At 42.1% G+C, this 12,157-nt stretch overlaps 1 protein-coding gene across 14 annotated transcripts in view; it reads right to left on the bottom strand.

Moving 5' to 3' along the window:
• Positions 1–12,157, bottom strand: part of LOC135109812 (protein madd-4-like) — a 58,526-nt gene that overhangs the window by 39,152 nt on the left and 7,217 nt on the right. For all 14 annotated transcript variants that reach the window (XR_010272911.1, XR_010272910.1, XR_010272909.1 and 11 more), the window contains exons 2-3: positions 1,577–1,692; positions 828–1,080 (exon numbers count right to left, since the gene is read on the bottom strand). Coding sequence is in view for 11 of the 14 variants with exons in the window: in XM_064021526.1 (XP_063877596.1) it covers positions 828–1,080; positions 1,577–1,692 (369 nt within the window). In the remaining 3 variants the exon portion in view is untranslated. The remainder of the gene's footprint in view (positions 1–827; positions 1,081–1,576; positions 1,693–12,157) is intronic.

The following is a 12,157-nucleotide window of genomic DNA, read 5'->3' on the forward strand; positions in this document are numbered from 1 at the left end:
ATTTTGCTCCTGTGGAAGAAAAAGATTTCTTTCTAGTATTACGAGGAGGAGGAGGAGGAGGAGGAGGAGGAAGGAGGAGGAGGAGGAGGAGGAGGAAGAGGAGGAAGAGGAGGAGGAGGAGGAGGAGGAGAAGGAGGAAGAGGTAAGAAAGTGATGAGAAGATGAGGGCAAAGGCGAATAAATGATGGGTAAGAATATGCGGAGAAAGGAAAGAGAGGGAAAGAGAGGAATGGAAAGGAGAGGGGAGAGGGAAGAGGACAGACAAGGAAAAAGGAGAGAGACATAAGGAAGGAACTGAAGGCATGGAAGACATAAAAAAGAGTGAAGTGTGAGTGTGTGTGTGTGTGTGTGTGTGTGTGTGTGTGTGTGTGTGTGTGTGTGTGTGTGTGTGTGTGTGTGTGTGTGTGTGTGTGTGTGTGTGTGTGTGTGTGTGTGTGTGTGGGAAAAGAAATGCATATGCGAGGTTCCTTTTAGTTTCTTGTCTAAACCTCTCTCTCTCTCTCTCTCTCTCTCTCTCTCTCTCTCTCTCTCTCTCTCTCTCTCTCTCTCTTTCTCTCTCTCTCAATATGGATAGGCAGCATAACACCCGTGCACTCGTACTGACGATTGACTAAATACCAAAACTACAGGTCCACAAAAGAGCTTAGACTCAATGGACCTCGGCTTGTATGAACCACATATTAATTATTCTCATATGTAAGTGTAAGTCACCTAATAAGACATCAAATATCAAAATATCTTCTACATAAGTGTTTGGGGACTGAAAAAAAAAAAAAAAAAATGGGGTAAGCCACTTCATAAACCATCAAATACCAGACCTCCCTCACCTGACACCTTCCATTGATGCACAGGTCGAGGGATCCCGGAGTGCAGCGAGTCCCATCCTGTACTCGTGGGTTCAGGGTCACCACGGGTCCTCCTCCCTTAGCGCGGCAGGTCAGGGCGCACGGGTCGTTCCCCTCCGCGGGCTCCCACTCGTAGGAGGCACCGTTGTGGGGCAGCCCGTCGTACTCAGAGCACTGCACGGCTCTAAAGTCCCGGCTTCCTTCAGGGCAAGGCTCTACATTGCATAACTTGTACCTGAAGGAGAGTTAAGGGTAAAGGTTATACTTTTTTTTATAGGGTGTAGAAAATGGAGGGGTTTTGAAAGGGGTGTACAAAGGATAAGAGATATAAAGGGTTATTTTAGGCGGTAAGCATAGGATAGGTGAGGAAGTCCTATAGGATACTTGTAGGAGATAGGATCATAAGAAATTCTTCAGGGATTTGTGAAAGAATGCTCTTTTTAGGAAACATGGAAGAGGAAATGGATAAGGGAGTGATTTTAAGGTTTAAGAGTAGAATAGGTAAGGAGGTCCTGTGGTATTCCTAAACGAAATAGGAACGGGAGGTATTTCTTAGGGATAACTAAGGGAGCACAGGGATTAAGGGAAGTGTTTTCAGTAGTCAATAGTCGAAGGTGAGAATGCAGCGATTTTAGAAGATTATGATGAGTTTGAGAGAGCGTGAAGATAAAGCATCTGCAAGGATAATAAGTATTGGCTTTCTTCCCCTCTTCTCTTTTTCTCTTCCTCACCTCACGGAGTCCCCTCGGCAGCCAGCGTAGTGAAGGCATCGGCGGGTCTGCACAGCGGCGCCTCCGTCACAGGTCCTAGAGCACAGAGACCAGTCAGACCAGGGAGACCAGCCGCTCTGTGGGGGAGAAACAGAGACGCTGAACTACACTGAACTACATAGAGATCACATACACAGAGTTAACCAATATTCTCTATCATTGATTTGGGTAAACTCTGGAGCTCCCTTCCTGCTTCTGTATTTCCTCCTTCCTATGACTTGAACTATTTCAGGAGGGAGGTTTCAAGACACTTATTCTCCAATTTTAACAGAAGAAGAAGAAAAAAGACTAAGAAGTATTAGTATTAGCAGAAAAAGAACAAGAAGAAGACGGAGAACAAGAACTAAGAACAAGAAGAACAAGATAAAGTACTGCCACAACCCTCATCACTCCAGTCCGTACCCACAAATCACTGGCCACACCATCTACTTCCTTATGAGTACAATTAATGTTTCAAGCACCACTCCTTTGAACCCTCATGATCTACAGCCGGACGATCATCAAAACCCCAAAACCCTGCGTTCATATTGGCACATATTCTGACATTACTCCTCGTGCTGCTTCGTGATTGGCTGCCTAGTTCCTGAGGCGGTGAGAGGGAATACCTGATTGGCTCTCGTGTCTATCTACAACGTTACTTTATTGGATGTTTCTCTTCCTGTACCATGCGTTACCAAGCACCCTTTTTTTTTTTTTTTGTCTCTCTCTCTCTGTTTCTTTTATTTATCTCTACGAGTCCTCTTTCCTGCTGGCCAGATTTCCATTAAGATTGTTCATTTGTCCACATTACTTTTCGTCTTCCCTTTGATGGTTACCTTTGTGCTTCTTCATGAAATATTTACCCTTCTCTCCTCTTCCTCATCGTCTTCCTCCTCCTCCTCCTCCTCCTCTTCCTCCTCCTGCTCCGTCTGTCTCTTTCTCTCCCTTTCTCACTCTTTCTCTCTTCTCTGCCTTCCATTATTTAGGACCAGGTATTAAATTCCCTTTTCTGTGCTTTACGCAATGTATCTTCTTCCCTTTTCTTTATCCTTCTCCTTCTCTTTCTTCTCCCCTTTCAATCTCCCTCCCTCTCCCTTTTCTTTCCCACTTTTCTTTTCTTCCCTGCTGTCTCTCTCTCTCTCTCTCTCTCTCTCTCTCTCTCTCTCTCTCTCTCTCTCTCTCTCTCTCTCTCTCTCTCTCTCTCTCTCTCTCTCTCTCTCTCTCAAACTATATTCCTTTCGCATGTAGATTTCAAGTTTCTCCTCTCTCTCGCTCTCTCTCACTCTCTCACTACCACTTGTCCTCCTCCTCCCCCTCCTTCTCCTCCTCCCGTCCATAGGAGACAAAACCCTCCAGCACCTACCACCTCTCCACCTCTCCATCTCTCCTTCTTTCATTCCCTCCTTCCTTACCCCATCCCCCCAGCCAACCAGTAGCCATAAAACAGACATACACGGCTGAGAAACTTTTCTGACTCAGCCCACCGTCAGTCATATACGTGCAGAGAGAGAGAGAGAGAGAGAGAGAGAGGAGAAGAGAGAGAGAGAGAGAGAGAGAGAGAGAGAGAGAGAGAGAGAGAGTAGATGAATGCAAGGATGAGGGCCATAAAAAACACCCGAGGTCACGTGATGCTCTCTCACCTGCCCCGGGGTCACCTGCACAATGGAAAGCCACTCAGGTGTTCCTCAGTGCCTCCTTCACCTGTCTCTCCCCTCCCTCCCTCCCTCCCTCCGGCGTCCCCAGTAACAATTTTATCTTGCTCTCCTTCCCTCTTCTCCCCCTTCCTTTTCCTTCCCCCCTTCCACTTTCCTCTCTTCTAAAATTCATCCCTCCTGGTTTCCTCTTCCTCGGGGGTTGAGGGAAGAGAAAAATAGTGGGTGGGGGAGGAAAGTGCTTTGAGGTAGATGTAGTATGAGAGAGAGAGAGAGAGAGAGAGAGAGAGAGAGAGAGAGAGAGAGAGAGAGAGAGAGAGAGAGAGAGAGAGAGAGAGAGAGAATAAAAATATATTAATTCACGTGAGAGAGAAGAAAATGTGGAAAGTAGATTTTGAAATTTCTCTCTCTCTCTCTCTCTCTCTCTCTCTCTCTCTCTCTCTCTCTCTCTCTCTCTCTCTCTCTCTCCCTCAGGCCCCCAGCTCCCCCACGATGCCTCAAATGCGTTCTGTCACCAGGATAACTAAGCTGAAGGAGAAAGGCACGTAAAATGTAGAAGCTTGAAGAATATATATATAAAAAATGAGCTTCAAAGTTCAGAGAGAGAGAGAGAGAGAGAGAGAGAGAGAGAGAGAGAGAGAGAGAGAGAGAGAAAGAGAGAGAGAGAGAGTCATACAAGGGAAATGAAAATATAATTAGGATGAGTGAAGGGAGACGAGAAATATTTCCTGTTAGGATTTTTCTGATGGACGTTTCGCTTCTCTTGAAATGGAAAGTGTATCTGTCCATTTCCTCCTCCTCCTCCTCCTCCTCCTCCTCCTCCTCCTCCTCCTCCTCCTCTTCTTCCTCGTCATCTTTCGCATTTTCTTCTATTGACAGTCTTCCCTCTCCACCCTCTTCCCTTTTCGTCCTTCTCCTATCTGTTATATTTCCAATTCTTCTTCTCTTTCTTCTTTTTATTCAGAGATTTTTTTTTCACGTTTTCATTCTTATTCAAGTCTATTTTTTGCCTCTTCTGGTACTCTTCGGTTACCTCTCCTTCTCCCCCTCTTCCTCCTCCTCCTTCAGATCAATTTGCATTAATCAATACATCATTTTTTTTGACGCAGTGAGTGTGTGAGTGTCTGACGATGAGGCAAAAGAAAACGAGACATATGATGCTCTGGTTTCATTGAGAGAGAAAGAAAGAGAAAGAAAGAATAATGGGGATAAGAAAAAAAAAGGAGGAAAAAGTATTCAATGAGAGAGAAAGAGAGAAAACAAATAAGACGAACAAATACGAATGTAAGAAAAGAAATGAATGAGAGGAAAGGAGAAAAAAGTTAATGAAACGAAGAGATATTTATGAGAAAAGGAATCAATGAGAGACAATGAGAGAAAAGTAAAGGAAAAGAATAAGAAAAAAGTAAGAAAAAGTGGGTCATTCAATCATTAAGAAGAAGAAAAAAAGAAGGAAATCAAAAGATAGACAAAAGTTGATAATAATGGTGGTCAATGAAAAAAGAAAAAAGATAGGAAAGTAAATGAAAGGAATGAAAAGAAAGAAAAAAGAAGGATAATTCAATCATCAAGAAAAGAAGAGAAGCAGAAGCAGCAGAAGGAAAAGAAGAAGAAGAAGAAGAAGATAAAAAAGAAATAGAAATAAGAAGAAGAAGAAGAAAAAGAAGAAGAAGAAGAAGAAGAATTAGAAAAGAAGAAGAAAACAAGAAAACAAGAAGAACAAGAAGAAAAAGAAAAACAAGAATAATAATAATAATAATAATAATAATAATAATAATAATAATAATAAGAAGAAGAAGAAGAAGAAGAAGAAGAAGAAGAAGAAGAAGAAGAAGAAGAAAACAAGAAAAAAGAAAAAAAGGCAATGAAACAAAAACAGAAAAAAATAGAATCATTCAATCACCAACAAGAAGACAAAAGAGCAAAAAAAAAAAAAAAAGAAAAAGAAAAAGAAAGAAAGAAAAAAAAAGAAAAAAAATGATAATAACAATAATCTGGCGGGGAGTCAAGAGCGCATCATTTCCTTCCCCTCCAGACAACTTTCCCTGCCGTTTAGATGTCTTCACGGCGCCCATACGCGGCCCTTCGGAGGCACATCTACTTCTGGGCGGGAAATTGCATCACGTAGGGAGGAGGGAGATGGAAAAATGGCCGTGATGGTGAGAAGGAGAAGGAGGAGGAAAAAGACGAGGAGGAGGGTAGTAATAGTAGGAGTAGTAGTAGTAGTAGTAGTAGTAGTAGTAGTAGTAGTAGTTTGAGGAATACGAGGGCTGTTATGTCTAAGGAACTACTACTACTACTACTACTACTACTACTACTACTACTACTACTACTACTACTACTCACTCCCTTCGTCACCACTTCCCTACTTCCGTCAGTCCATCTGTTTCCTCCTCATCACCGTTTACACCCATGACAGGAGGGGAGGAAAGAAGAGAGGGAAAAAAAGAGGGAAAAAAAGAGGAAATAAAAGGACCGGCCGAAAGCTCCATTTCCTTCGTAGTCTTCAATAAAACACATCATTTTCCCTCCCTTTCCTCCCTGTCCCCTCTGCGCCTTCCGCCCCCTCATCCTCTCCTGTATTCCTTCTGGGTGACGTATTAAAACCTTTGTAGTGAGTTCGGATCTCTTTTGCTGGAAGTTAGAGTTTGAAGAGGTTAAGAATGTGGAGGAATAAAATAAGGTATAGTAGCAGTAGTAGTAGTAGTAGTAGTAGTAGTAGTAGTAGTAGTAGTAGTAGTAGTAGTTGTTGTTGTTTGTTGTTGTTGTTGTTGTTGTAGGAAAAGAAAGAGGAGAAAGAGGAAGAAATTTCAGTACACGAACATACACATAGAAACACACACACACACACACACACACACACACACACACACACACACACACACACACACACACACACACACACACACACAGAAAAAGCAGGTAGTCTCGATAACGTCAGAATGAAAGAGAGCAAATCAGATATAAGTTAGGTAAAATATCCAAGTTTTACGAGAGAGAGAGAGAGAGAGAGAGAGAGAGAGAGAGAGAGAGAGAGAGAGAGAGAGAGAGAGAGAGAGAGAGAGAGAGAGAGAGAGAGAGAGAGAGAAAGTTCAATTGAGTTGGAAAATATAATGGTCCAATAAATCATATCAAATAAATACAGAGAGAGAGAGAGAGAGAGAGAGAGAGAGAGAGAGAGAGAGAGAGAGAGAGAGAGAGAGAGAGAGAGAGAGAGAGAATACTTAGTGTAATAATAATAATAATAATAATAATAATAATAATAATAATAATAATAATAATAATAATAATAATAAATAATATCTTTTCAAACATACAAGAAAATACAACTTGACAAATAATATTACCCCTTTACCTACAACTCTCACAAAAAAAAAAACATATATAAACAACTACGAAAAAAACAAAAATAAATAAACAAACAAAAACACAAATAAAAACATTACGCAATAAACAACAAGCTGGCGGATAGATGGCGTTACGAGCACCACCACAAACCCTCTCTCTCTCTCACACGATTCCATTATTATTATCTTTATCTAGACCCCGAGGCAATAGATACCACAACTCTACCACCGATCTTCATTCATTACTTTTTGTCCTCCCCGTTCCTGCTCCTGAAACTCCCATAAGTCACTGGCGCAGACAAATGAGCATCGACGAACTTGTTTATAGGGTTTCTGATCTGACGTAGAAGAGAGTTTGAATCTTAACAGGAGGAGGAGGAAGAGAAAGAGGATTTTACCAAAGGGGGAGTGAAGATATGAGGATAAATGTGCGAGAAATGGGAAGGAGGAATTTAGTGAAAGGGGAGAGGTGGAGAGATAGAGAGAGAGAACGATAGATGGAGTGAGGGAGTGTGTGGAAGAAAGAGATTTTGATAAAAGGAAGGAGAATGAAGGAGACGCAATGGTTTCTGAGAGGAAGAGAAGTTAGAAAGTGATAAATATATTAGATTTTAAATTATGATAAGGCCAGAGAGAGAGAGAGAGAGAGAGAGAGAGAGAGAGAGAGAGAGAGAGAGAGAGAGAGAGAGAGAGAGAGAGAGAGAGAGAGAGAGAGAGAGAGGTGAATAGAAAGCAAGAGGGGAAGGGAAGGAAAATTATTAAAAAGATGATACCAATGAAGGAAAAATGAGAGAGGGGGAGAAGAATGGGAGGAGAAGGAGAGAGAAAAAGGAGAAAGAAGGACAGGCTATATACTCGTAAAGGAGGAAAAATGGTGATAAGAGGAGAGGGGGAATGAGGAAGAATCAAGAAGGAAAGGGATTAAAGACGAATAAAAGATAATGTCAGGAAGAAATAAATAGGAAAGAGAGAGAGAGAGAGAGAGAGAGAGAGAGAGAGAGAGAGAGAGAGAGAGAGAGAGAGAGAGAGAGAGAGAGAGAGAGAGAGAGAGAGAGAGAGAGAGAGAATAAAATAATAACATATAAGATGAAAACAGAATAAATGAATACTTAATAATGGGGAAGAGGAAAGGGGAGATAAGTAACAAAAAAAAAGAAGAAAATAAAGAAAACAGAATAACTAATACGCTCTTACAAAAAAGGAAATAAAACAAAAATGAAATGAAAAAAAAAAAATGGAAAACGAAGAAAATATAACAGTAATGGGAGACTAAAGGAGATTATTTTTTCTTCTACCTTGGAATGTACATTGCTACTCGTTCAGAATTACCACCATCACCACAACAACAACAACAACAAGAACAACAACAACAACAACTACTACTACTACTACTACTACTACTACTATTACTACTACTACTACTACTACTTTCTATACACCATTTAGGGACCCTCGTGAAGAACAGTAGCTGAGAAAAGACTTCCGCATTGACACACTCTCTTACAGTCTCATCCTGATGATAACAACACGAGCACCAAACGAGGAAAGAAGACAGACACTCCATCACAGCGGACACACACACACACACACACACACACACACACACACACACACACACACACACACACACACACACACACACAAAGCAAGCAAATCTAAGTAATTTTTCTGAGCCTCGTCTTTTGAATCATTCCTTCGTTTTATTTTGACTCCTTTTAATTGCATCTAGTAGTGGTCATTGAGGTTTTCAAGGATGTCTTCATGATTTTACAGTTAACAGTCTTTATAGGAAGTTATTTTTTGGTTTTCGACTGTCTTCATCATTCTAGTGACGATTTAACTAATAGGTTGTAGTGGAAAGTATGGTTTTCAAGAGTGCTTCCTTGATTCTAAGGATAATGTAGGAAGGGGTTCTGTATCATCAACGAGAAAAACACTCATGATAACCCAGCTAATAATATCTATGGTCTCTGGAAATAAAATGAATGAGGCAACAAAATCTGGAACACTCATGATAACCCATTTAACCCTTTGAGTGCCACTTGGTACACCTTTACCTGACTACCAATCACTTTGGAACATTTTTACTTGTTCTCCAGCCACATTCAGCTTTTAAACTGTGAAGAAATTACAAAATGTATTCTTTTCATCGCAAACTTTATTGTAGATGCTTAAAAAGACTTCACGCATTGCTTCAGGTGCTGCAAATTGTTTCATGTCGCAGTGAGAGGGTTAACGATCTATAGTCTTTAAAAAACAGCATAAATGAAAGAACAAAAATACTAACTAATCATCACTGTGGCCTTTGAAAACAGTCTCAAAGAGGGAACTAAACCCTAAACACCACTAATAACCTAAGTAACAACCTCTGTAGCCTTTGAAAACATATCTAATGAGAGAACAAGGTGCAGAAGAATAATGGGTCCAAGGATGTAAACTCTGAACCAGGAAAGGAGGAGAGCAGTGGAGCGGGGGAGGCGAAACACAACCTTCCTGAATATATGGCAGGAACACGTCCGGCCACTGATGAGGAACGGCACCCATCCATTTCTGGGGACATCGAGGCCCTGCTTGAGTTATGGGCTGAGTCTCCAGAGTTGTGCTGAGGCTCCGCACGTCCGCTAAGCAAGTCAGCAGCTGTTCCTCTTGTGAGTTTGTCCCCAAGTCAAGCCCTTAAGTTCACGTGCTGTGCTCTTGCGTTCAAGTGAAAAATCGTGCGTTCTTCATCAGCTTAGGTCTTGAATTTAACCTTCCTTGGTAGAGCTTAACGGAAATGCTAGAGTAGTGGTGAAAAGGACGATAAAAGGTCTCTCTCTCTCTCTCTCTCTCTCTCTCTCTCTCTCTCTCTCTCTCTCTCTCTCTCTCTCTCTCTCTCTCTCTCTCTCTCTCTTTAAGCAGCATGATCCCAACACCCTCTTCCAGCACCCAAAGGAAACAGAATAAAGTGTAAAGATACAATTTAAAAGTAATCTGGATTTATTTCTGCCACAAGAAGGAAAATTATCTCTTGCTGCCAGGAGGAGGAGGAGGAGGAGGAGGAAGGGGAAGTAGAGGAGAATGCTGATAAAGATAAAATTATTTGCTTAAACAACAGAAAATATTTAAAAAGGAGATGGTAAGGAAGTATAAATTTCTATTCAATGTGATACAGAAAACTGGAACGAAGAATGATAAAAGTAACACACGAAATGCAGAGAAAATAATACAGCAAGACCCACGAACAATAAATTTAAAATGTAGTGAAATTCAACAGCGAGAAAAAGAAAAGAAAACGTAACAAACCAAGACTAAAACTAAATTATCAAAATAAAGCCAGAAAGAAGAAAGAAAGAAAGACAAAAAGGAAAGAAGTCAGGAAGGGGAGAAGAGAAAATCATAAATCCATGAAAGTCACTCATAGCAGAGAGAGAGAAAATGTCACAAAATGAGGGATAACTCCCCTAATTTTCCTCCAGTGGCATTCTCCCAGAGGCGCAAGGAGGAAGAGAAGGAGGAGGAGGAGGAGGAGGAGGAGGAGGAGGAGGAGGAGGAGGAGGAGGAGGAGTAGGGAAGGAGGAGGGCGTTCTCTTGTACCTAAGAGCAGCTTTCTGAAAAGATTCTAATGCAAGGACTTGGCTCTGGGGAAAATATGAGGGAGGGAAGAGGAGGGAGTGAAGATGAAGAGATGGAAGGCAGGAGGAGGAGAAGGAGGAGGAGGAGGAGAACTGGAGGGGAGGGGAGGGAAGATGGAGAGAAAGGAAAGAGGAAAAGAGAGACAAGAGAGAGGAGGGTGAGGGCTCGTAGAAAGAAATTAAGAGAGAGGAAAGACAGTGTTTTGTGATTAGCAACTGAGGTGAAAGTGCCTGAAGGAGGAAGACGAGGAAGAGGACGACGAGGAGGAGGAAGAGGAAGAGGAAGAACAGGATGAAGAGCAGGAAATGAAGGAAGGAATAAAGAAAGAAAAAAACAGTGAATACATAAAACAAAATAGCAATAACTCACTCCCTTTACGTCTCCTCTCCATCAATTTTTATTTCTGAATCTACCTTATGAACCCAGAGAGAGAGAGAGAGAGAGAGAGAGAGAGAGAGAGAGAGAGAGGAAGGCAGAGAGAGAGAGAGAGCAGTCCCATCCAATACCTGCGCCGCGTCACATCACAGAAAGGGGCTGCGCAAAGTACGTATCTCTCTCCACCCTGAACATCAACGGAGCGTCAATTTCCTGCCGTGTCAACTTAAGGAGACCCGCAGATCGTCTTGAGATGGCGAGGAGTTGATGGAGTACGCGAAGGAGGAGGAGGAGGAGGAAGAGGAGGAGGAGGAGGAGAAGGAATGTGTGAGTAAACTTGAGAGAAAATAAAGCAAATAGGAATAAAAAAAAATTGATAGGTACATAGTAAGAGAGAGAGAGAGAGAGAGAGAGAGAGAGAGAGAGAGAGAGAGAGAGAGAGAGAGAGAGAGAGAGAGAGACGTGGGGGAAATTGTAGTGGAAACCCAGCCAGGGACTCGTCTCCTCTCTCAAGAAGCTCCTGATTAAAGATTCTTAGAAAATTCATCTTCTTTCCATCCGTTATTCTTCAACTTATTTCCCTCCCGGGGGCCAAGAGAGGAGGAGGAGGAGGAGGAGGAGGAGGAGGAGGAGGAGGAGGAGGAGGAGATAAAGAACAAAGGCTGTGATAGGGAGAGAATAGAACACAGGAATAATGGAAGGAAAGAACCACTGTAGAGAGAGAGAGAGAGAGAGAGAGAGAGAGAGAGAGAGAGAGAGAGAGAGAGAGAGAGAGAGAGAGAGAGAGAGAGAGAGAGAGAGAGAGAGAGAGAGAGAAAATTGGCACTGATACTTGCCAGAGAGAGAGAGAGAGAGAGAGAGAGAGAGAGAGAGAGAGAGAGAGAGAGAGAGAGAGAGAGAGACCTAATACCCTCTATTTAACTCCTCCACATTCTTCCCTCCTCTTCTCCTACTCTTCCACCCTCCTCCTTCTCTTCTCCTTCTCTTCCTCCTCCTCCACTCTCTTCTCTCATCCCTTCACCTTCAAAAGCCAAGCCCTTCTATGAAAATAAATAAAAAAAAAACAAGAAAACACAAAACGAACTCCAGAAAACGGGAAAAATCGAAAAAAAGACCAGAAAATTCAATATACTAATTACGAAACTTACGAAAAAAAAAAACTATCTGACTAATCCCCAAAACTAATTACCTTTTACCTATACAATTTCTACCTATTCTTGTTTGTACGTCGCGACAACACGTGGGGACAAGTTCTGGCTTGCGAGGGTGAAGTGAAAATCAGCGGGCAGCAGTGGGCAATACAGGATCTAAGTGGCTATTATGTAAGTTCTCCTGTAGGTGGGCAGACGTACGAGTAGGTGGTGGAGGGAAAAACATAGACAGTAGGAGATACTAAGTTTAGGGTAGATTGTAGATAGAAACATGATAATTCTTAAATGGATACGGGTATAGTCTCTCCCTCCTCTCTCTCTCTCTCTCTCTCTCTCTCTCTCTCTCTCTCTCTCTCTCTCTCTCTCTCTCTCTCTCTAGGGACGTGAAAGGGAGTGTAACGCCTCGCCTCGCGTGCCGCTTGAACT

This window comes from Scylla paramamosain, chromosome 19 (assembly GCF_035594125.1).
Source record: "Scylla paramamosain isolate STU-SP2022 chromosome 19, ASM3559412v1, whole genome shotgun sequence".
Taxonomy (NCBI): domain Eukaryota; kingdom Metazoa; phylum Arthropoda; class Malacostraca; order Decapoda; family Portunidae; genus Scylla; species Scylla paramamosain.